The 24782-nt window shown below is 32.5% G+C and overlaps 2 protein-coding genes across 4 annotated transcripts; both read right to left on the bottom strand.

The window, feature by feature from the left end:
• Positions 1-721: 721 nt before the first annotated feature.
• On the bottom strand, positions 722-6772 carry LOC124840711 (uncharacterized). 3 transcript variants are annotated; one of them, XM_088105193.1, is made up of 9 exons: positions 6506-6772; positions 5832-5930; positions 5641-5694; positions 4961-5087; positions 4573-4686; positions 2378-2576; positions 2219-2264; positions 1569-1644; positions 722-1093 (listed from the first exon to the last, which is right to left on the bottom strand). In XM_088105193.1, the coding sequence occupies exons 2-9, from the start codon at positions 5910-5912 to the stop codon at positions 876-878; spliced, it is 915 nt and encodes a 304-aa protein (XP_087961319.1). In that variant the 5' UTR covers positions 5913-5930; positions 6506-6772; the 3' UTR covers positions 722-875. The 3 variants fall into 3 exon arrangements, with proteins under 3 accessions (XP_087961319.1, XP_047172771.1, XP_087961318.1); XM_047316815.2 differs by adding an exon at positions 5207-5291 and having other exon boundaries at positions 5641-5930; positions 6506-6771; XM_088105192.1 differs by lacking the exon at positions 6506-6772 and adding an exon at positions 5207-5291 and having other exon boundaries at positions 5832-5900.
• Positions 6773-9410: 2638 nt separating this feature from the next.
• LOC148206977 (zinc finger BED domain-containing protein DAYSLEEPER-like) lies at positions 9411-14963 on the bottom strand. Its single transcript, XM_088105191.1, has 2 exons — positions 14713-14963; positions 9411-13495 (listed from the first exon to the last, which is right to left on the bottom strand). Exon 2 carries the CDS (start codon positions 13461-13463, stop codon positions 9792-9794), a length of 3672 nt encoding a protein of 1223 aa, XP_087961317.1. The 5' UTR covers positions 13464-13495; positions 14713-14963; the 3' UTR covers positions 9411-9791.
• Between the last annotated feature and the right edge of the window lie 9819 nt (positions 14964-24782).

Raw genomic sequence — 24782 nt, 5'->3', positions numbered from 1 at the left:
GGCGAGTCACATTCTCTTCTTGAGATTGAAGTTCGCTTTGCCATTGCAGAGATCGTTTTTTCAGATGATTTAAGATGTAGGGAATTTTCTTGCCACCATTTCGTTACCAGCGTTTTTATTACCTGTTTCTATCGTGGTTTTCTGCCTCATGAAGAAGCTATCAAATGACCTTTCTGTGTGTGCCTTTAACTGGCACTTCTTTGTTTATTACTAATTTGAACAGGATTTGCATATGTGCGTTCAAGACAAAACACTTTATCAGAAGAGTTTCCTCCAAGTAAAAGGTCATTTATGCCAAAACCAGTTCCTGAGCCCATGCTTGTTTGTTTATTCGACGGATCATATTTTGCACAATCCATATAGGCAACGTTCGGATATTTAATTTAAATAAATCAATCAAATAAAAAAGTATTCCTACTATTCGGACATTTCATAATTAAGTAACTTGGCAGGTTCTTGGAAACCAATATTCACAATATCATCAACTTCTTGGAAGCCAAAGATAGCCTCCATCTTCACGCACCAATCGTCATATCCTTGCCTATCAAACACAGGAAGATTCCCTGGTATGGCACCCGTTGTAGCCATATCTGCACTCACAGTAATGCACTTTTACTCTTCCTCACGCAGGTTTAGAACTTCGCTCTCAATACAAAAAAACTGTTGGGCTTAAGATAAAAACCATTCGCATACACACACACCTTATGCAGAGAAGACAGGATTCAGAGAGAAACAAAAGTTACTGTCATACATAAAAAACTGAAAAACTGCATTACATGAAAATAAAAGTCTGTAATAAAAATTGTCTAAAGGACAAAAGACAGTTAAAACTGTCAATGAAACAATACATAAACTTTGATTACTTTTAATAGTCTTCAATCTTGGTTAGAATCTCCATTATGTGGATGATGATCTAGAAGTAATTGCTCCAGTTCCTTCTCATATTCATCGTCCTCCCCCAATCCTGTTTGTTTATAAAATGCTTGTTTCTGGGCATACCAGTCATTAGCAACCTTCTCTACTACATCTCCAATCAGTTGCTTATCTTCTTGTATGTGCTTTATGTTTTCAACGTCTAAAATACCGCTTGCCTCTAATGAAAAATGAGGACATAGAATTAGATAATTGACAACATTAATGATCATGTGTTGGCAAATTGAAACAGCCAGACAATAAAAACCAAAACATCCCCACCCTCCCCTTAAGGTCAAGAATTCCAGAAGTTCTGAGGACAGCATTTTGTCCTTCCTTGTATAAAAAAAGGGAAGCAATTCACAATTTGGAAAACCGTGAACCCCCAATCATATAAGTTGTCATTCTTCAAAAGAAATACGCTCAAAATATGACTGCACTTAAAATAGGAAGACAAGATCTTTCTAGTTTTAAAAATCAGAAAAACCAACAGCGTAACAAGTCACAGAAAAAAGGAAAAAGAAAAGTCATGATACGTGTTTCTTCTAGGTTGCCTGCAGTAGTTTTTTAGGATGACAGGAAAAAGGAAAAAACAAAAACTTGCTTTGCACCAGCAACCACTCCAAAAAAAGAAAAGTATTTTAACAGGCAAGCACCTTGAATGGCCACATTCTTGGCCGCAGCATATCCCAATGACTTGTTCTTAAGCAAATTGAGTTCAACTTCCACGCCCTGGCATGTGGAAAAGAGAAAGGGAGTTAAATGCAACAAAACCACAAACAATTAAAAATACAGTCTATAGTAGGAGTTTGCATGAAATACATCTCAAGACAGATTCATTAGCTTCTGAAATTATAAATATCACCCAGAGCCAGATGAAAGCAAGGATTGAATCGCATTTTTCACAAGTGTTTAATTTACAGAAGTTGCGAGGATCTTACAGGCCTTCCTTAATATTTAAAATAGGCAATATCAAGTGCCAAAACCCCTCAAAGTTGATAGGCACGAGATATAGGCCCCAAGCAGCCTCCCCCCGCGGAAAAAAAGAAGTAAACATGATAACTAGAAACATAAAATTAAGTAATACGTAAAATATTTTTTATTTGAGCCTTTAGGTGCTTCCAGAAAGCATGTTATAAATTACATAACAGCATCTCATGTTTATAATACCATCAGAGCCCTTGTAAATGGAAAAGATTAGTATACTTTTCACATAAACTTATCATTAAGAAATCTGACAGCAAACCAGTGTAATTAGCAAAATAAACAAATCATTTTGTAAGTGACAGAGCATTAAGGTGCTTACAAGGTCCATCTGAATATATTTATCAATTGAAGAGCTCTCAAATAACCTGCCATTCACAGTGAACAGATGAAAACAATAAGCTGTAGAGCAAACTTAATTATCATGGCAACATGTGAAGGAAAGAAGGATCTCGGATATAAATGTAATTTGGTGGTTTACTTTTCATATGCAACTTGAATACGGGCATTCTGTAATTGTTGGAGTTGGTTTACAGTCTCTGCAACACTGCCTTCAATCAAGTCGACAGAGCCAAAAAGGAAAACATTTCTTTCGAGCATTCTCTTTACTAGAGCAGGTACCACTTTAATATCATTGGCTTTGGCATCAGCAACAAGGATTCTAAGTTTCTTTAATTCCTCTGTATGAACACATAAATTTAGGTTTTCATGTGAACCATCATTACATTCGGACAAATATGAAGCATCAAAGTGGGATGAAACATAAAATGAAATTAAAAAACAAGATATTTTCAGTAATAACTACTCTAGTGACGCTATGAAGCAAGTTAGGAAATAACATTGCACAACACATTAAGAAAGATAAAAGTTTTCTTCTGTCATGCCTCATATTAACTATCTTCTGAAAAGCCAGTTTATGTAACATATGCATGTCTGGTGCCAAGCACTAAACAATAAGCGAGAAAATGTTTGGCCAATATATTATTTCACCACATTTGGAAGTACCAACACATGCAAAACACAAAACACGTATTTTCCAAACAGAAGTTGACAAGGAAAAAAAAAATCAGTCACTAAAGCACAACATTGTTGAGGTACAAATACTGTAATCGGGAATATCTAAGTTCTGTACGATGTAGGATGTTTCCCTGTGGAGGAAATGCAAGAGAAAAAGCATGTATTCAATTCTACCAACCTAGCTATTAGTGATTGGCATGTATATGCCATTGAAGTACCAACTCCTTTATACATCTTTTGAAAAATAATAAGACAACACCTCAAAGGATGAAGCATCTAATATTTGTTCATAACAATCTTTTCTCTCAAGAAACTCCTCAAGAAACAATGAAGAAACAACTAAATTCTGAGATATTGCAAGAGATGACTTTTCATTGGATGGATGATAATGAGATTTTTAAGATTGCTACGTTATCTCTTGATGAACTAGATATAGAATCTGTATTTTTTCAATTAAGATGACCAAACATGACATTTTACATAAATTTTTCTTTTGTTATTTTTATAACTGTTTCTATTGATTTTTAGGTCGGTAGTTTTTAATAGACTCATATATATATATATATATAGATAGATAGCCCATGTCCTATATTTTTTAATTTAGTCGAATCTTTGTATATGTATCTTTGTCATATTTGTGTTCGTGTCTATGTGTCCATGCTTCTTAGAAGTGTTCCATGATTCTAATTGAAGTTTTTCCCTTTTTTTCCTTTATGCATTATTTTTTTTAATACAAAATTGTTTCTTTTTTGTAAGACTTTCTCTAACTATTTTACCCTGTGCCAATATGAACAATTATATGCATTATTCTTACTTCCTTCATATTATTCTTCAGAAAATAAAGAATAATTTATTTGATGAACAAGACTCATTGTCCTTTTTAGGCTCATTACCCAAGTTAAACTGATTGACCTGTCTCTAGGTCTTCCTACAAATCAAGCCATGTAAACAAGTTTCAGGTTAGGTTAGGATTTGAAACCAGTAATTCTTAACCTTAAAAGAGATATATAATAGATAAGTATGCTAGTTGACACCTTGCTAGAAGCCCAACAACATCCTGACTCAGTTCGTGCCAATAATATTCTGATTGAGGTCGAATCCAGGACACCTCAGCCAAAGTCAAGCCAAGACCAACAACAAATTGTCTTGAGCAAACTATTTCTTAGGATGAACATTGATTTTGGATTTTTTTAAATTCAAAATACTGACTAATCCACATGCAATACAATTAATTAGATTGGATTTAAAACAGATACGTCAAAATAGACTTCAAGTGATTTGGGTTAGTATGATTTAGGATTGGATTTGAATAACTAAATTTTTTTGCACACCTGTTCTAGCTATAAAAACTAAATTTTAAACACATGAAAGAATATTTTTATTGTGTGATAATGGCACATTATGGATTGCAACTACTGAATCACAAATTAGTGAGGTGCGCCGATGGAGCACATACCCAAAGAGAAATATACAGGTACGGGGTTAAAAGGCTAAATTGATTCAAGGAAAAATCAAAATTAAAGCAATTATGAACAAAATGAATCTAGTTCCCTCCACACATCCAAACTATTTATAAGACGTAAGCATGACAATGCAAAAATTATCCAATAACTGTATAGTTAAACATAATTGTTTTATAAAAGTGGAAAATTGTTATACCAAGAGATAAGTAGACCTTAAAAGAAGGATTAAAGGGTTGAGTCTCGTAAAGACAGTAGAGGCAATAAAAGCCGCCTAATCTGTGTGATAAAGAAGCAGTACCAACAATGTAACCTGCATAGGAAGATGAAGGAGTTTTTATACTGAAATAAAGCTATAAAGACCAGTAAAATGAAACTTCAATGGCTATAATGGCACACTACATACTCATCAGATTCAGGTAAATTTTTAAAAATATTACAAGCTTTTCAGACTGGATCACTGCTTCTATAATTTTGGAAATATTTTTCAGCATGAATAAACCATTCAACATGCAAATTGCCCACAAAAAATAAATCTAAACTCAATTGAGTAATGATCAAACCTGCATATACCAGCTATACATTACCAATACAATGAGCATACAATGATTGCATAAAGAAGGCCAGGTTGGTAGAAGGACAAGCTTCATATATGTAGGAGAACTTCCTCGAAAGCCATACTCTTTTCATGTCAGCCAAAGTTGTTGACTCATTCTGTCAGTCACCAAAATTGAACATCAATAATAGATTGTTAATATCCAAACAATGGCAAGCACGCTCCTTGAACTAAAAATAAAGAATGAGGAAAATCACTGGACATATGTTATTGATACCTGAGTGAATTCACCAATAAGTTCATCAATGTCCAACTTGAAATAATCAATATCGATATTCATGATTAAGAACCCTAATTTGCACCTGAGAACTCGGTACAATCAAGTTGTCAAAGAAAAAATAAAATTTCACCTCGTAACAATAAAAAACAAGAAAAAAGGACATTAATCTAAAATGGATAATTCAAGATTTCTCTAGTGAAATCTGAAGAAAATAAAACCCAAGTCTTTTACCACAGAGTCATTTAACAAATAAGACCCATTCAATTTTATGTTCCTTATTTCTTCAAATGATTCACAGTAATGAATTCATGGAATTTTGATTCGGGAGTGATAACATCAGGACAAGGGGATAGATGGATGTAATATTTCAAATATGAATAAGAAAACTCAAACAGAGGAACAGAAGGATGACAATTGAATCAAAAACATACCTGCAATACACCGATGTACGTTTTCCAATCCTTGCTTAATACATGGGGGATAATCTAGATTTCATTTTATACAAAACCCAATCAAATATTTTAAACCACGACCTGACTAAGACTAACTGATTCAGTAGTTTGTACTGAGTGAGCATCTGTGGCCAGTCAGAGTTTATAGGTAGCTAGCAACGTCACCATACCTTCTCCCATTTCTTATTCGTCCAAACATAACCAATATAAACTGATATTATGTGGGTGTGGATCGAATGTGGCAGCCCCATCTGAAGACAGAGCCAAACCTAGAAGGTAGAGGGGACAAACAAAAAAAGTTTAAAATTAATCCTAGAAGTACAAAAGTATCAAAGTTTTAAAAAAAAAATCATAATTATGCGGTTTTCAAAACACTCAACATATATTACAAAATGCATTTACACAAAAAAACACATTATTTAGATTAAAGATTTCAATCATTGATTTTACATGCCACAGAACTTTTCATAAATTTATAAAAAAATTGGTACTTATGCTTGATCAATATGTGAATTTCAGTAAGACACACAGAAATACAACTTATAAGTGATAGCTACAGTGTACAAAAACGAACATACAAAGTTTCAGAAAATGTTCTACTCCAATGAATTTGTAGAACTTTCTTCTTATGCTACAAGACATCATATATCGGTTCAAGCTTTTCCCCGAACACCTGGCACTCGTCTTAACTAAGTGAACCATACCATTATTTGAAGTCATCTTAAACAATACCGATTGATTTCAAACATTTCAACGAGTCCTATTTTTATTTTATCCCAATATGACGAAACCTATAAACGTTTTATCATGAAGCTAAGTTTTTGAATAGGAAAATGACATTCACCTGAGTGCAAATGGCTACAACCGCATCAAGATCATCCCCGAAATCGTCCTCGTCCACCGAAAGCTTCTGAGAATAGTTCAGTTTGGAACTTTGACGGTCTCCTGCTATATATATATTCACTTAATATAAGGAAAATAATCACAGCAAATTGCATGCGCTAACTGATTCTGCAAATTCGGTGTCTGGGTTATGTGCTATAGTTGGATAAAAATGAGACCCGAGGGAAGAATTTTCTGGAAATGTGTTTATTTAGACAATAGTTTGAAAAAAAGAAGTTGAAAAAATCTTAAATACTCTGTAAAAATATTCTCGAAATGTAGATTTTAATTTCAGTTTTCTATAAGAAAAATTGTTTATTTAAAATTTAAAACTACCCTATTTTGATCCAAGCATTACAAATAATAAGCAATGTATTAAAAAAATTAAATAATAAATCAAAATGGACATATATTGTCTCAGAAGTTCTTTTATTCGTTTATACTATTAATAAAGAAATTCTATATTTTGATACAATTAATTTTTTTGATAAAAATAATCGTTTTTTAAAATTAAAATATTATTTTATCATTTTTATCTTTCAAATAATTATTTATTTAAATTTAATTAATTTTTAAACTAAAATATATATTTAAGTAAAGAAAATGAAAACAGGATTTTTTCTACTATTATTACTAAAATATCTTTCTTCCTCCACCTGATCACCGCCGCTATCATTATTATGTCACTCCCGTTATAAACTTTCTTTCCTGCACCCGATCCCCATCAAAATTTCTGGAAATAAAATCTGAAACAATGGAGTGCAGAAAGAAATTTGATGAGATGGAAGAAGAAACAGCCTATAAAGTATGGCCTGTAAACAAAAGGGGTATTACTCCCTTCACCACCACCACATTTTTTCCTTCCACCTCCCCAATTCTATTACATATTTTTTGAATTACAAAACTAACCTTTTATAATTACAAAAATAACCTTTATACTTTTTAATCCTAATTATTTACTTTAACCCTAAAATCTATATCTTTCTATCCCTTCTCACCCACCTTCCAACTTTTTAGATTATCACCCAAATTCCACCATTCTCATCTTCCATTTTTCCTCCATATCAGTTTTCTTCCTCAAAAATACATTATTAAAATACATCAACATATATTCAAAAATAATATATCAAAAAATATAAATTATATTATTTAAATATCTTCAAAATCAATATTAAAAAAACTGTAAAATATAAATCGTAATCTTTAAACGGATGTGAGCATCCGTCGACGGATGCTCACATCCGTCGACGGATGTCAACATCCGTTTAAGGAAAAAACGGATATCGACATCCGTTTTCCCTTAAACGGATGTTGACATCCGTTGACGGATGCTCACATCCGTTTAAAGATTATATGATTTATATTTTAGGGTTTTATTACGCACCTTGACGCCTCTGAACCAGCACCTTGAAGCACCACCATACTCAGATGAATTGCTTTCCCCACTTTCAATCTTACTAAACACAAAGCCCACCACATTCTCACGTCACAGTTCTATAAAAGAGAAGAAGAAGTGGAACATGAGAGACAACCCAAGGATAGTGGAACGTAAGAGATAATCTGGGAAAAATAATAAAAAAAAAGACGAAAGAATGATAAAGATAATGAATGTTCACGTGAGATTTTAAATAATATTAACCCTAAAATTTTAATAAGGATAAAATAGGAATGAAAAAATAAAGAAAAGAATAAAAGGAGAATGGAGTGGTGAAAAAAACAAGTTGTGGTGGTGGAGGGAGTAACACCCACAAAAGGGGAGTGTAATGGCCGGGTTAAAGTCCAGTTTGTGGTTAAATTAATCTCTTTTTGCTATTTCTTCCTGTAACCTGTCTATTTTCTTCTTGCACCGAAAATTTTATCCGTGAGTTCTTCCAGGAAATTGGGTGAGTCTATTTCAAAAACATATTTCTGAAATTGATTTAATGTTCCGAAAAATAAAATTCGAAATAGTGGGTATTGAAATTTTTTTGACATGATGCTGGAAGATACGATTTGAATGGGCTTTTCTCCTGTGTGGGTCTGGTCGTTTTCCACGTTGTGTTGTATATGGAACTATATTTACAATATTAAAAACATTGTTATATTCAAAATGTAATTATACCATATTCAAACTTTTCTTTTCCTCAAAAGAAGTTTTATAGTTTATCATTAATTTTTAAAAAATCAGTATGCTAGGTGACTCTAATTTACGTTGGGCCAGCTTGAGAATTAATTCTAATTCGAATAAATTTTTCAATAAACGCCTATTCCTAAGAAGAAGAAAAAGTACTATTAGATGATTTGGCCCTGTAAATCAGAATTACCAGAATTATATATTATATAAAGTATAAAAGCCTTCTAACAAATGTAAAATAAAACCATATATATTTTGAACTTACAAAATAATATGCATTTCATTTTATATCTTTATTTTCCTTTCTGAGAAATACTAATGAATTAACATTAAATCTATCCAAATTAAACCTTATTCAAAAAAATCATCAAGTCAAAATTATATCACAGCTTTACTTTTTCTGTCTCTAACCATGTGTTTGAATTATTATATTACATACTTATTTTCTGCATAATATCTACAAATAATAGTTGCAAAACACTGCTGCTTTTGATGACTAATTCAAAACAATAGTCATACGCAGAAAAACATTAACTTGATCCAAAAACCTCACCTGCAGTCACCAAGGTTCCCTAGTTCAATCGAGTGGTGCATTAGTTGTGCTGAAACAACACAGTTAGCCCGTCTTTGCTAATCTCTAATACCATCACGTAACATTATACATCAGCTTACAGTGACAATTTTCAAGTGGTCTTTTTCACTTTATATAAATGGCTTGGACGAACACACATGTTCAGAAAAGAAAAAGGCATGCTTGAGAAGGGAAATTGAATCCTAACTATACGAGAGGCATAAAACTAGCCCGGTCGAGAGCAAGTACAGCCCATGAATAGCAGTGATTGAATATTGAGTTAAATTATTACATCAACATATCTCACCTTGAGGAGGGCATCTGTTCTAGCATCTAATCCAGGGAAGTAAACTAGAATATAGGCATTCACGTCCAAATCTACACATTAAATGTCACCAACATAGCCTAACATATAACTAGGAACTACAAGTAAAATACAAGAACCTACCATCATAGAGAGTACAACCACCTAAATGAGAACGTGTAGGTTCATCAAATATCGTGATGCATGATGCGGTCTTTCTTTCACACCCTCTACGTAAACCAAAAATACATGAATAAAATCTAGAACTCCATTTTCACGAGCGCGTTGGAAGCTTCGGCTGCTCCATACTGCATCCAGTCTTTCGCACATACAATGGCCTCCACTGTCTCTGGCCGCAAGGAACTTCGATACTGATCCATCTCTTTCACTTTTGTATCAAAGACAGATTCTGGAGGAACGCTTGAGACCGGGACAGACAATATATCCCTGGCCATTTTTGAAAGCGTAGGGTACTTGAGTTTGTTTAGCTTCCACCAGCCCAAAACGTCAAAGTCCGGAACACGTGGCAACAGTGATTCTTCCAGATACTGGTCCAGTTCAGACTTCGTCTGATGGCTACTAGTTTCCATGATGTAGACATCAAAATCTGTTAATCCATTATCTGACAACAGAGTTCCTCCTGGAGACCCCTCTGTCTTCATATGGCTTCCAGCACCTCCTTCATCTGCATAAGCAGGGGTCAGTGGCAGGGGAAGGGTCACATACTCGTGGAACAGCTCATGAATCCCATCATCAACAATCTTGACATATACATGGGCATCCTCGCCATAGATTTTTGTGAAACTAAACTCAACAAGCTTCATCTTGAATCGAGGATCCATAACTACTGCAATTGCCAAAACCAGACTACAATCTTTCCAGTACTTGTCAATTTTATGCTGCATGGGTTTAGTAAGGTTGCTGATAAAAGGATCCTCATTCACAACAGCCCGAGACAGATCCAACTGCAATTTCCAAACTTCATGGAAAAAGGTGATAATAGTGGGATGAGTTGCCGTGGTAAGAATGTTTGCTGCATCAAAAAGGGGCTTTAAGTACGTGCAGATGGTCTCAACCAACTTCCAATCTTGCATTGATGGGGCTCCCTTGTAATCAGGATCAGAAGTGTCCAAACAAGAAAACACTTCCTTAAGTTCAGAAGCTGCCACCAGCATCTGATATGTAGTATTCCACTGGGTTTGGTCATCAATAAAAAGGTTCCTTTCACTGGGGACCTGAAGATGCTGCTTGAGCTCCAGGAATTTTTCCTCATGTGATTCTGAAGTCTTCACATATTTTACACTGTCTCTGATCTTTTTTACAACAAGATGCACGGAGCCTAATAGTTCATTTGCAACATTGCTGAAGGTTCGGGCAATGCAATTTCCTACCAGCAACTGACCATTGAGGATAAGTGGATTCTTTACAGAGAGTAATGGTCTGAGATTCCCAAGGGCAACTTCACTCGGAGTCTGATCACAAGTGATAGAAAACACCCTGCCCTCCAAATTCCAATCAGAAATGCAAACAGATATGGCATGGCTGAGAGCAGAATCAGAGTTAGGGTATGGCTCCATCACAACATTAAGAACTCTCCTCTGCAACTTCCAATCACTATCAACAAAATGTCCAGTTATAAACACATATCCTACAGACTGGCTTGAGGTCCAAACATCCAGTGTCAAACACAAACGTCCAGGTAATCCCTCAAAATACTTCATAACACACTGCTTTTCCATCAGGTACGTTGCGACACAATCTCCTTGAACTGTGTTAAATGTAACCATATTGAACTGGGGCTGCAGATTTTGGACAAATGCAACAAATCCCGGATGCTCAACCATGTGAAGGGGGTAATCATGCATAATGATCATCCTAGCAATCTCATGACGGCAACGATCTTGATCAAATATTATGTAAGGAGTATTAGGGGACCTATAGCGTCGCTTTGGTGCACTGCTAGCATTGCCAGCATCACTTCCCCTTGACCGTGGAGTATATGGACTGAACTGGTTATGATCTTGGCTACGCAAAAGAGCTGGGCATGTCCCCTTGGCAATGTGGCGTTTGAGGTGACTAGTACCAGCAACCTTTGAACCAGTACTGTAAGCAAAACTTTGCTTGCATTGCTTGCAGCATGCTCTTCTACATCCAGGACTGACTGTCTCTATGGTGAAGTGTTCCCAGACTATAGACTTCTTTTTTCTCCTCTTGCTTGGCTGAGTTTCAGGAGTAGGTTCCTCACTGTTCAATGGAGTCTCAGCATTGACTATCTCATAGGTGGGTATGTTGCTAGCGTTGACTATCTCATAGTGCGGTTGAGAATTGACTAACTGATTGTCGAGCATCGTTTCACTGTTTTGCAGCCCATAGTGTGGCAACAAATGAGAGTTTGGCATGTGTTCATGGGACAACGCCTCAGAGTGAGCTACTAGTTGATCGTTGGCCACTGCCTCAGAATGGTGCATATGACTGTTGGGTAGTGTATCATACTGTGCAAGATGATTATGAGATATTGGTTTGATGTCTGTGAGATGGCTGTCTGGCAGTGATTCAGAAGCAGGCAGTGGATCAGAATTGGGCAGTGATTCAGGTTGAGGTAGCTGATCTTCAGGAATCATGTGTAAATCAGAATAATGATGATTCTGAGAAAGAGATTCAGGATGAGAGAGCTGATTGTTAGGATCAGCTGCAGAATGTACCGTCTCATTTTCAGGCAAAGCTTCAGACATGATCACATCATTGCTGGTCTGTGCCTCATGTACGACAGTCTCATTGCTGACCTGTCTCTCAGGCATGACTATCTCATTGCTGGGCAGTGAGCCAGACACCAGTGGCTCACTGTTGGGTTGTACATCTGACATGACTACATCATTGCTGGGCTGAGTTTCAGAAGTAAGCATCTCATTGCTTTGCTGTGTTTCAGATAAAAATGCCTCATTACTTTGCTGTGTTTCAGATAAAACCACCTCCTGTGTTTCAGATAAAACTGCCTCCTGTGTTTCAGATAAATCTGCCCCATTTATTTGCTGCGTTTCAGATAAAAAAACCCCATTAATTTGCTGTGTTTCAGATAAAACCGACCCATTGATTTGCTGTGTTTCAGATAAAACCGCCTCCTGGCTTTGCTGTGTTTCAGATAAAACCGCCTCCTGGCTTTGCTGTGTTTCAGATAACACTGTCTCCTGGCTTTGCTGTGTTTCAGATAAAACTGCATCATGGCTTTGCTGTTTTTCTGATAAAACTGCCTCATCACCTCGTTGTGTTTCAGATAAAACTGCCTCATCTCTTTGCTGTGTTTCAGATAAAACCACCTCCTCCCTTTGAACCGTTGCAGGCAAAACCACCTCATTGTTTTGTTCTGCTACCACCTCATCGCTGTGCTGTGTTTCAGATACAACCACATCATTACTGGTCTGATGTTCAGAATCTACCACGCCATTATCTGGAAGTGTCTCGGAGGTGACCAATTGATCGCTTGATGGTGTCTCAGACACAGGATTCTGGTCAAGAGGAGCTTCAGAACTAACAAGCTTATCATCAGCTACGTCTTCAGAGCTTTCTGATGGATTCTTGAATGATGCTACAGAATCAACATGCTGCTTGTTGTGTGGGCCCTCATCATTGCTTGACTGGTCGTTGGGTGGTGTCTCAAGATTCTCCAACTCACTACTAGGAGGTTCTTCGGCATTGGGCAACGTGTCTTCAATTTTATTGCCACTAGGAGCCTGGACTTCAGATGCCACAAGTACTTTGTTAGGCTCTGCCTGGAAATTGGAGAGATCCTTATCAGGCTGAGGCTCCGATATTTCCACATTATGGTCTGACTGATTTTCCGAATTTACCAGATCATTGCTGGGTTGAAAACCAGTACTGACAGGTGCATTTTTCACATCAGGGGTCACAACCACTTTATCTTCAACAGTAACCATATTTTATTTTGATATGTACCTTCCTGCTTCACCTAGAAATAAAATTGCTAAGTAATGGTGTTGTAATTAGAGGAAAATCTTCCTAATTAGAGAAAATATCTGTAGAATCTTCTAATTTATTTTTCAGTATATTTTTTTCTTATTTCCTTTTTTGGAAGATTAGATTGTTACAAATAGGTGTAAGGAAAATGTAATAGACATGAATGATAAAAATAAAAATCATTCTCTTTTTCAATTAATGGTTACTTTCCACCAGGAAATGTTCTCCAAACAGACACATTAATACCATACTAGGATATGAAGAGAACATGATATCCGTATCTTATCAGATATCAACATTAACAAACAAACAAAATATAGATTACAATTGTCTGCATAAGTGACATCTTAGAGTGTCAAAGAGCAAGCAAAAAGAATTAAAGGATAATAAAATATATAGCATTGTTTTACATGGAGCAACTATGAAAGAGAGGAAAACCAACAAATTCTTATAAGATTGAGTTGACATAGTATAAACAACTAACTTTCAAAGTGAGCTTTGAAAAGAGGATTGTAGACTGTGCCAATAACAACAAAATGGATGGACCAGCATATCAGTATTGCACCCAGCATCCTATTTTGCTGGCTGGTTTAAGACTTTCTGTTAGACCCTTCACCTTACTATTGGTTTGCATCCTACTTCTTTTAAGAATCAAAGACCCAATAGGCTGTCCATAGTCATCCTACTACATACAACCCTTTAATATTCAATAAACCTTTTAAATCAACCACTGGCCACGAACTCAAAGAAGACACGGGCCCACAGACGGGTCAGATCAACCCAGTTCAATCACAACAGTACGAAGTGAACAAAAATCATCAGTGAAAGACGCTCATAGCAGATTCCCTCCATCAACCACAACTCACAGAGCTGACACAAACTATTTCCAAGGTCAAACTCAAAAGTCAAAGATGAAACGTCAGATCTCCAACGATATACCACTGCAAAAACTATAAAGGAGAACACATAAAACAAAAAAAAAACAAAAACACAGTCCAGATCAAGCATTCCATCACAGAAACAGCCAATCCAGTGAGACGAAACTGAAGAACGACCACCGAGATCGACAAATCAAAGCACAAAACACAAAAAGGGAAACCTAATTACAATAAAGAACACTGGCTAGCAATAAAAGCAAGATTAAAAGAGTTTGGCCGGAAGAAAATAAAGAAGAGCGGAGAAATCGAAGAGTTAGGGTTTGGGAGGTACCAGATATATATACGTGAAGAGGATTGGAGTGTGAAAAGCGGATCCGAAGCAGAAAGCGAGGCCTGAGCCTCACCGGAGTGAGATCTAGGGCTTTGCAGAGAAGAGAGAGAAAGAAGGAGGGCTCACCGGAGAGAAATGGAGATTGGGCCTGGGAGCGAACCCGAGGAGCTAATTGGACCTTCGAGTTTGAGGGTTTCTGATATTTGGTGTGGTTCGTACAGGTTCGGAAGATAAGGTTTTTCTCAAACACATTTAAAATAGGGCAAATCTGTTGGATTTGGAGTTTGGACTCTTGAGGTCCATTATTATTATTTATCAAATTCAATTCATTTTATTTCTCTTCTTGTGTTTTTTTTTTGGAGATTCTTTTTTCTTCTTTACTTACTTTGTGATCATGTCACCACCCCCGTTTGATATAAAATATGAGAAAAGGGTGAGCTAAAGGTCGTAGCCCACCCCTTAAAGAATAAGAGAAAAAGTTGTTTTTATATTTACTTGGTCATTGGGGTTTTGATGAGATAGGACCGTACGTGTAGGGCGTGCGTGCGAGTGAATAGCCCACCGAACGAAGTGGACTATTAATCAGGTGTGGGCCCCCCCTCCGTTTGGTTTAGCCCAATCATCTTTTCCACCCTTCATCGCGTTTCCTTTGCTTTGCACTCATCGATCCAACTACCAATCTGACTAGGATTGCATTCTTATTTCCCCCATCATCCTTTTTTTGATTACCAAACAACTGCTTTATTTCATTTTATTTTTATATTTATCTCTTTTTTTCTTCAATTTAATTTTGGGAACTGGGACACTTTAGAAGTTAGCCTGCCAAAGATAGGTGCACGGATGGGCCTGGCCTTGCTAGTGATGTGGGTGGAATGGGATCAACAACTAAATTTTCTAACTAAACATTTTCAATATTTTTCTTTTTTTTTCTCATTTCAATGTCTATTTCACACACTACTCTTACATTTTTTTAAATATTTTTTTCCATCAATTACATTCATTTTATTTATTTAGTTACGAGTAAAGAATAAACATTCTTCACTTTTATATATTTTTCTATCAATAGTAATAATATATAGTTACATAATAAATCGTATTAATAATTTGTGGTGTATTATGTTATTTGAGGATGTGAGTGATTTAGATGATGTAAATAAAATTGTGAGAAATAAATCATATTAGAAATTAAATTAAATTTCAATATTTTTAAACTCTTTTAATAAAAAAACTGTCGTTTTTAAATATGATACATGTAATAAATGACACAGGCTAAATAATTCGTTTTAAAATTTAAATATATTCTATATGTTCAAATGTTATTTTTTGCTATGTTAAATGCTTATTTTATATAACTAAAATTTATCTTTACGCAGGCGTTTAAAACTTCATAAAAACTAATTGAAAAATTATTTTGTCAAATGTAGTATTTCAAATCATTTTAATTAACTATTGCGTAAAATTTATATTTTAACTTAGACCATCCAAAATTTAAAAATATTAGTCTATTATCATATTAGAAAGATTAATTTTGAAATAACTTAATCTTATAAAATTGATATTGCAACAAACAAAATTTATTTTATTTATATATTAAATTTTATTTTATTTTAAGTTAACATGAGATTTCTAATACAAATTTTAATATAATATGATTAACTAAATAAATATGGTATTGCTTAGGTAATTTATTGTTTTTTTTAAACTTAACTTATGTTAGTGTTTATATAATTAGGTGTCGCGTTTGCAAACTTGTACTTATGTTATCGTTTAGGTAACTTATACTTATGTTATCGTCTAGGTAATTTGATGTATTTTTGGAAGGTTATACTTATGTTATTCTTTAGGTAATTTGATGTTTTGTTTGAGGACTTTACTTATGTTACTGTCTCGGTAACTTGATGCCTCATTTTAAAGCTTTACTTATGTTACCGTTTAGGTAGCTTAGTACCTTGAGAGTTTTACTTATATTATCATTTAGATAAATCGGTGCCTCATTTGAGACTTTGCTCAGCTAAGAGCTTTTCTTTGTTGTGTATTTCCTCAAAATGTTGTCAACACTAAGAAGTTTCACCGAGCTCTACTAGTATCATGCTAGACAAAAGAGTGTTTCCTTCGTTGATGATTGGGGAGTGTAATAGTAACCCCATTAAGCATTTCTAAGCTTCTTCTTGAGCTTGGTGAGGTGACTATATTGGCAGCCTTGACTTGCTCATTGGTTTAAGGATGTTATTGGTAAGGGTTAGTTCTTTATGTCGAGTTGGCTCAAGAATTGTCTGAAGTTGTTGTCGATGAATTGTTTGTCGTTATTGATGACTATGGAGTGTGGCAGTCTGTGTCAACATATGATGTTTTTTCAAAAAAACTTTTAAACTTATTGGGCTGAGATGGTGACTAATGGTTTTGTTCTATCCACTTAATAAAATAATCTACGAGTATTATGAGAAACTTGACTTGTCCCTTTGCAAGTGAAAAAGTGTCGAGTATATCAATTCCACATTTAGCGAATGGCCAAGGAGGGTGGTTATAATGTGAAGCTTCTCAAGTGGCACCAGATGTAAGGGGCCAAATTATTAGCATTTTTGAAACTTTGTGATGTACTCGTGAGTGTCTCTTCTCAATGTGGGCTAGTAATATCCTACCCCGAGTATTCGGGCACCCATGCCTCTGGCTCCTAAATACATACTACATATGCCTCAATGCATCTCCACAAATGCGTATTGTGCCTATTCTGGATCTAGACATTAAGCATGGTTTTAGCTAGTTCCTCTGGAGCCTTGTTTTTCCTTTCAACTACATCATTTTGTTGTGGTGTTCTAGGTGTAGAGAAATTGTGTGAAATTCCCTGTTGTGCACAAAAATTTTAAAAGTTTTCATTTGGAAACTCTCTCCCATGATCACTCCTAATAGCCTTTATTTTAAGCTCTTTCTCATTTCGAATTAATGTAGTAAATTTCTTGAAAATTTTGAATGTATCACTCTTACATGCGATGAAGAAGGTCCAAGTAAACCTATAATAGTCATCTACAAAAACTAGTCCATAATAGTATCCTCTTAGACTTCTTACTCTAGATGGACCAAACAACTCCATGTGTATCAACTCTAGTGATCTAGTGATGGATATGATACGTTTGGATTTAAATGAAGTTTTAGTTTGTTTTCCCTTTTGTCAAGCATCACAGAGCCTATTATATTCAAACTTTATATTTGGCAATCCTAATACAAAACCTTTAGAAGCAAGCTTATTTAAGTGAGACATGTGAATGTGTGCAAGTCTTTTGTGCCATAACTAAGGTTCATCCTCTTTAGATAATAAACATACGACATTTGAAAGAAGTATTTTTGAAATCAACCATATATATTGTTATGTCTCTTGCTTACTAAAACAAGTTCATGTGATGATGCATGACAGATTAAGTCATCATTTTATTCAAACGAAACATTTAAGCCTTTATCATATAATTGGCTAATACTAAGCAAGTTGTGTTTAAGGTCATCAACAAGTAAGACATTTTCAATGATATATGAGGAGGGAACTATTATTTTACAAACACCAACGATTTTACCCTTATTATTATCTCCATAGGTGATATGTTCACTTGTTTTGTGAGACAAGCTCCTGAATCTTGTAGGATCTCTAATCATGTGTATAGAGCACCCACTGTCTAGATACCACACAAACTTTTTGTCACATTTATCTTCATTGTTTTCAACTTGCGTAGATCTGAACATCATGCTTAAATTCGTTTGTTGTTGAGGATGTTTGCTGAGTTCATTTTTGTCCTCATTTCCTTTTTGTAGTTTTTGCTTTATTAAGTATAGGGTATTTTAATTTGACGTGTTCTTTTCTTTTACATTCAAAATCAAAAAGAACAATATATTCATATTGTTTTCTAGAGTGTTCTTTGTTCCCGCAAAATTCAAATTAGCTTTTCTTTTATATATAAAAAATTTACAAAACATTTTTGTCATCAGATCTAGCTATTCATTGTCTTTTCTGAGTTTTCTTTATTAAAATTCAGGACAAACTATTAAAAAAAATGTATTTATGACACACTTTATAATACCAACATATTTTTTGCCATTAAAAAAAATATAAAATGACTTGATTTTATCTTTAAGATACACGTTGCTTAAATTTAGTAAATTTATAATGAAAATATTTTATTTTATTTTATTTCGTTGTGATCTTCTTTAAAATCAAGCTTTTATTACATATTAAAAATCCGAACAGTTTGATTTAGATAAAAATATCCAACTAAGTTAAAACAATATATAGTTAGACAGTCCTAGTACAGCCACATTTTAAATCCTTTAAAATTCCTGCAAAACCAATTCATAAACTTAAAACTGTTTCACGAGAATAATAAAAACAATTTGAAAATAATGTAGAAATAAAACTAAAGAAATCAAGAAACTAAGATTAGAGACAAAAATTATAAAGTAAAATTAAATATCAAATATTAAAAAATATTTAAATCAAGACTAGCACGGAGAAAGAGGAGAGTTGAAGTTGTTTACTATTTCTTATCTGATATCTGGGCTATATTAAAATAAGCCTGTAATCGGCATGGAATATGATATTGGGCTTCGTTGATTTTGGGCCTCATGATTTCAAAGACAGGCCCTATAAGAAAAACTTAAATAGTCTCTATCAGTTCATTTTTAATTCTTTACAAAGTTTGGCAGGATCAATCAAACAAACCCAAAACATGCAAATTTTGGGTTGAGATGGGATCTCAAATCCAATCACAAAATGGGTTCAGACATTGTTAGCTATATTCAAGCATTATAATTAAATCATTTACAATTTTTATTTTTAAATTTAATTCTACAAAGAACCTATATAAAAAATTACTAAAAAAAATAACTTACGTAATATTTCATAAGAGAAAAAAAAAGGAAAAAAATGCGTATGCACGGTCTTGGACTAGTTTTTATTATTAAGTTGAACTGACATATTCTGACACCATTAAATTTGTAAAGGGAAATTAAATTAAAAATAATTAAATTAAAAAAAATAATGTTTAAATATATTAAAAAAAATAATTAATATATAAATGTATAATTTGTTTAAAAAGATAAACATTGCATAAACTTGTTTTTTTTATTTTTCTTTTTTAAATAAAACTTGAATATAATTTCTTGGATGTTTTTTTTATGTATTCTTAATTAAAATTAAAGTCTCACTTTTATATTGTGTATATTTATTTATCATTTTTTTGTTGTGTGAATTATAAAAATAAAATTGTAATTCCAATTTAAGAACAATTGAAATAGCACTTGCAAAATATCATGTTTGTTAGGAGAGATTCGGCTTCCTCCATTATGCTGAACCATGGACTGTTTAAAAATAAGCAGAAGCATATGCAGGTTTTTATTTTATAATATGAAGTAAAAAATAATAATATGATGGGTAATGATTGGAAAATTATTTTCAACTTTCGTTCTTTGGTCAATGCATGACTCAAGGTTGATCATGGACTTAACGTGGTACTACTGTTGTTCAACCAATGAAAATTCACCAACACGTGCACCACTCATTTTTCTTTTAATATTCTGACAGCTAAGCCTTTGCGTAAGCCAATTTAACCTTCAAGTATGATTTTACATCACAATTCTAAGATGAAGCTACTTGAAAATCTCTTATAAAATTATCAGAGAAAGAATGGAGCTTTTTTCACCAAATATATGGATAATATATAGTACGCTAAATATTTACATATGTATCACTTTTTTTAGGTTATTAGAATTATTTTTAAGGGAATTAATTCTTAACTATTTTTTTTCATTTAAAAGAAAGGAGAAAAGGATTTTTGAAAAAGAAATTGTAAAAAGTAACACAGTTTAGAATTCGATTTTTCGAATATTCAATTTTGATTTAAAAATAAAAATTGTGCTACTTATGTAAATTTTTGTTATTATTTCGATAAATTTTAAATAAAGATGTGCTGTTAGGGTGAAAACAAAATTAAAAAATTATATTCTTCAAACAAAAACCTTATTTATAATCTTATAAGATGCATTTTAAACATTTTATAAACCCAAACTATATAAATAGTCCCTTACAATCTTCTTTAGAATAAATGTTAAATATGTTTTTAGTATTTGAATTTTGATATAAAGTGAAAATTTGTCTCAATTTAAAATATATTTTGATCTACAATTTTAAAAAAGAATAAATATAATCTTTGTAACCCAATTATATTAACTTTTTTTGACTTGATAAACATATTTTTTAGCTAATATTAAAACAAAAATGTGTCAAGCAGTCAAATAGAATAAATAACTCAAATATTATTATAAAACACATTTTAATAAACAAAATAAAATAACTATATTATTCAATTTTAAAGTTTAGGAACTAAAAATGGATAAAATTTTTGAACATAACAAATTCCAGTTTTGTATTAAATTTGAAGGGTTAAAAACATATTTAACTTTTATAATAAATACAATAAGTGTTTCAAGCAAAGGTTTATTTACAAAAAAATTTCAAATGTTTCTTCAATTGTTCTACAAAGCTCTTTGTCCACAATAAGTAGTATTCAAGGAAAGAAAAAAAGCAAAGAAAAAGAAAAAGAAAACATTAGGCTTAGGCTTAGGATAACTCTTGTAACCTTTTCTCTAGCAAATTAAATTCTAAATGTTATTCTTACTAATATTAGATATATCACATTTATTAAAATGAAACTAATTTATAGTACATAACTAACGGAAAACCCCACATTATAAATCAATTTTAGTATTGAATTATATTTAATGTTCATTTCATAATATAAAAATTTATTTTAATGAGGTTTACTAAACCTATCGTGTTATTTGCTATTAAAATGCTATGAGACTACTTATAACTATTTAGCCTCACATTCCATGTGTATATGACTCAATGTGAAAGATGTGTGTTAAAACCTCCACATCAATCAGATACAAAGACAATTTACAATATATAACTGAATACAAATTTCACCATACAACCTAATTTTTTAAGACTTACACTAGTGCAAAAACAACAACGTCATGCGTTTAACGTCCAACTCAACAAAAATTTGAGCGGGAGATTGAAAATTCATTCACTTTCTAAGCGCGCGAGACCCTCTTCTTTCTCGAACGAAGTTTTCTCTTTCACTGGTGACGACACTTTATTCCGACGAACTCACCTTTTCAAGGTTAGTTTTTGTTTTCGTTTTGAAGAACTTAATTGTTGAACTTGTTTGTTGTTTTTTTTGTTAAACTTTTTTGTTGTTATTGTTTAATTGAACTTATTTGTTCTTGTTGTTGTTTGATTGAACTTTTTTGTTGTTGATTATTGTTGTTTGTTGTTGATACTATACTACAGGTTCATAGTTCATGCTTTATAAAATACCAAAAACTATTGTTTATGCTTTTCAGGTCTCGTAAAATTGTAAAAAAAGATCACAATTAATTAAAAAAACAAAAAAATTATTAATGTTGAATACTGACAAAATTCGACGTCAAATTTTTTAAATTCGATGTCAATTTAACGTCTCCCGATATGGTGTCAGCATCAAATTCGACGTGAAAGACCCAACAAATTTGACGTTGTAGTGTTATAAACCAATTTTTATAAGACTAAATTAGATTTAAAATTTAACTTTTTAAGAATCGAATGTAAGATAAAAATTACCTATGTCATTCTCAAGTTTAACAAGTTCTTGTTAAGATAAAAATAAACTTTCAGTATCTATTTCCTTCTACCAATAAACACCTTCCATATATGTTTAGGTTTGTTCTTTTCTTCTTTTAGAACTACCAAAAGGTAAACTTAATAAATTTGATTGTTGTTAAAATAAAATTGATTAATATAAATAAAAAAAATGTTAGATAATACATCATTTAAATTAAATTGGACTAGACTATTCAATACTTAGATGATAAACTATTTAAGTTGTATTAGAAAATATAATTATGATAATATACATGGTTTAAGTGATGTTAAATGATTTTGTGACCATAAATACCACTTAATATTATTATTAAAAGATTTTTATGTAATTTTTATAGGATGGAAAAAACTTATTTCTTCCTGTATACATCAATTCAATTTGTCGAAAACCTTGAATTGGAGGATTCCATTCAAGTTTTGAGGAAGAACTCGTGGTTGGATCTTAAAAGGATTCTTTGATGAATTGTGATCTTGATTTTGTTGAAGTCATTAAAAGCCAAAAAAAATTCAAGAACATAATTCAAGAAAATGTAAGGAATTTTGGACAACCTTGCACCATGCCGCAATAAAAAGAGGCTTTTAATATCAATTATTTTTTAATTTTATATTGATACCATATACAAAGCGGACCATAACATTGTTAATATCATAAACAATGTTACATGCCTTCTAAAATTGTACAAAAATTACTCAATCATATACTAAGAAATCTTTGTACATCGTTTAAAGTTTGAGTAGATGTACTATGCGAATTCTTTTGAAAAGTTTACTTTTATTATTTATGTTTACCAATGTGTAGTTGAAACCGGTTTAAACTAGACATAACAAATATATTTTGCTAATAAAATAAATTTTTAATATGCAATCAATATTTCAAAGCAATTACACAATTAAGAAAATTAAATAACAAAATTTGTAGTTAAAATAATGCTATTTAACTTTTAACTAATATCTAAAAGTACAAAAAATTAAATATTATAATTATTTGGAAGTGATGAGAGGAGGTAACAACTCCTACTTACATGTAATTTAAATCACATATATATGTCACTCATCATGAGATAAGCCATGGAAGGAGAGGATTCACTTAATAATTGTAGTACTCAAGATAAGAACTCTCCAAATTTTGTTATGATTCAAAAAGGCGCACTAAGGATAAATATCCTCTTAAAAACAAGTTAGTCCTAAGAGCTTTATCTTCAGACAAAGGTACTCATATATTTTAAGATCAAAACTCACATTACCTTATCAAGGATTCGGTTGACATTTAATGTTGAATTATGGTATTCCCCTTTCTCCTTGGGTTGTAGATGATACAATGTGTGAAATTTTTCTTTAACACTATGAATGATTATTTTTTGAAACACTCACAAGTAAGAGGAAAAAAATGAGAAAATCGATCAATCTTTTAATTCTTTATTTATTCTTCTTTCACATTTTTTTTATGTTTGATTTATATATATAAGTGGTTTTATTTAATTAACTAAATGAATTTGCGTAATTATGATCGGTTACAACACACTATAATATAAACTTGTGCTTATTCAATTATTCACAAAAAGTTGTCCTCATTCCCAGAGACAATATTTAATTGTACTTTATTTCTCTTCTAACTAAGTTAGATTAGAATAAGATGAAACCTTAAAATATTTGTTAACCAAACAAATTTGAACATGTTCTACCTCGAATAATCAATTTTAAATGTTTTATTAAATTCCATAAAAAAATGGATTTTCTTTTATCAGTAAAACCATAGAAAAAGTAATTAAGTTTGAGTGGATATAATTATATTATTAACATCATTTTATAAATGTTAATACGTTTGTATATTTAAGAATTAAGTTATAAACGATTGATTAATCTTCAAGAACAATATATTTTCTTTACGACTCTTTGTTTTTCTTAGAAGAATAGATTAATAAGAATGATAGAATGAAAAATAATATCATTACAAGATAGTAATGAAGATATATTTAACCATGTCAGATTAAAAGTTTATCAAATATAATATTAATGAACTCATAATAATCTAGTGTCTTAAAGTAGACACAAATTGAACTTCAAGAATCTCACAACATATAGGAACATTATTAAAAATTTAGGTCTTCCATATAGACTTTATGGAATAGAGTATTGTAATAATGATTGATTAAAGTAAGATAGAAGTTATAAGTTTGTGAATGAAATTAGTTAGTTTAATAGAAAAATATGAAGTGGTTTTGGTAGTAAGTAAAGATGGTGAATGAGAGAGGAGTGGGAATAAGAAGAGAGAAGGGTAATTGGATAATGGGGAAATGGGAAAGACAAAGTTGTGGGTTAAATCAAATTGACAAACTTTCTTTCATGGTGTCGGGCATGTGTGTTTGGTAGAAGGTGTCAGTGATAC

Source organism: Vigna umbellata, chromosome 1 (genome assembly GCF_029865625.1).
Source record: "Vigna umbellata cultivar VRB3 chromosome 1, Vumbellata_1.0, whole genome shotgun sequence".
Lineage (NCBI taxonomy): Eukaryota > Viridiplantae > Streptophyta > Magnoliopsida > Fabales > Fabaceae > Vigna > Vigna umbellata.
This window is presented reverse-complemented; position numbering and strand designations above follow the sequence as displayed.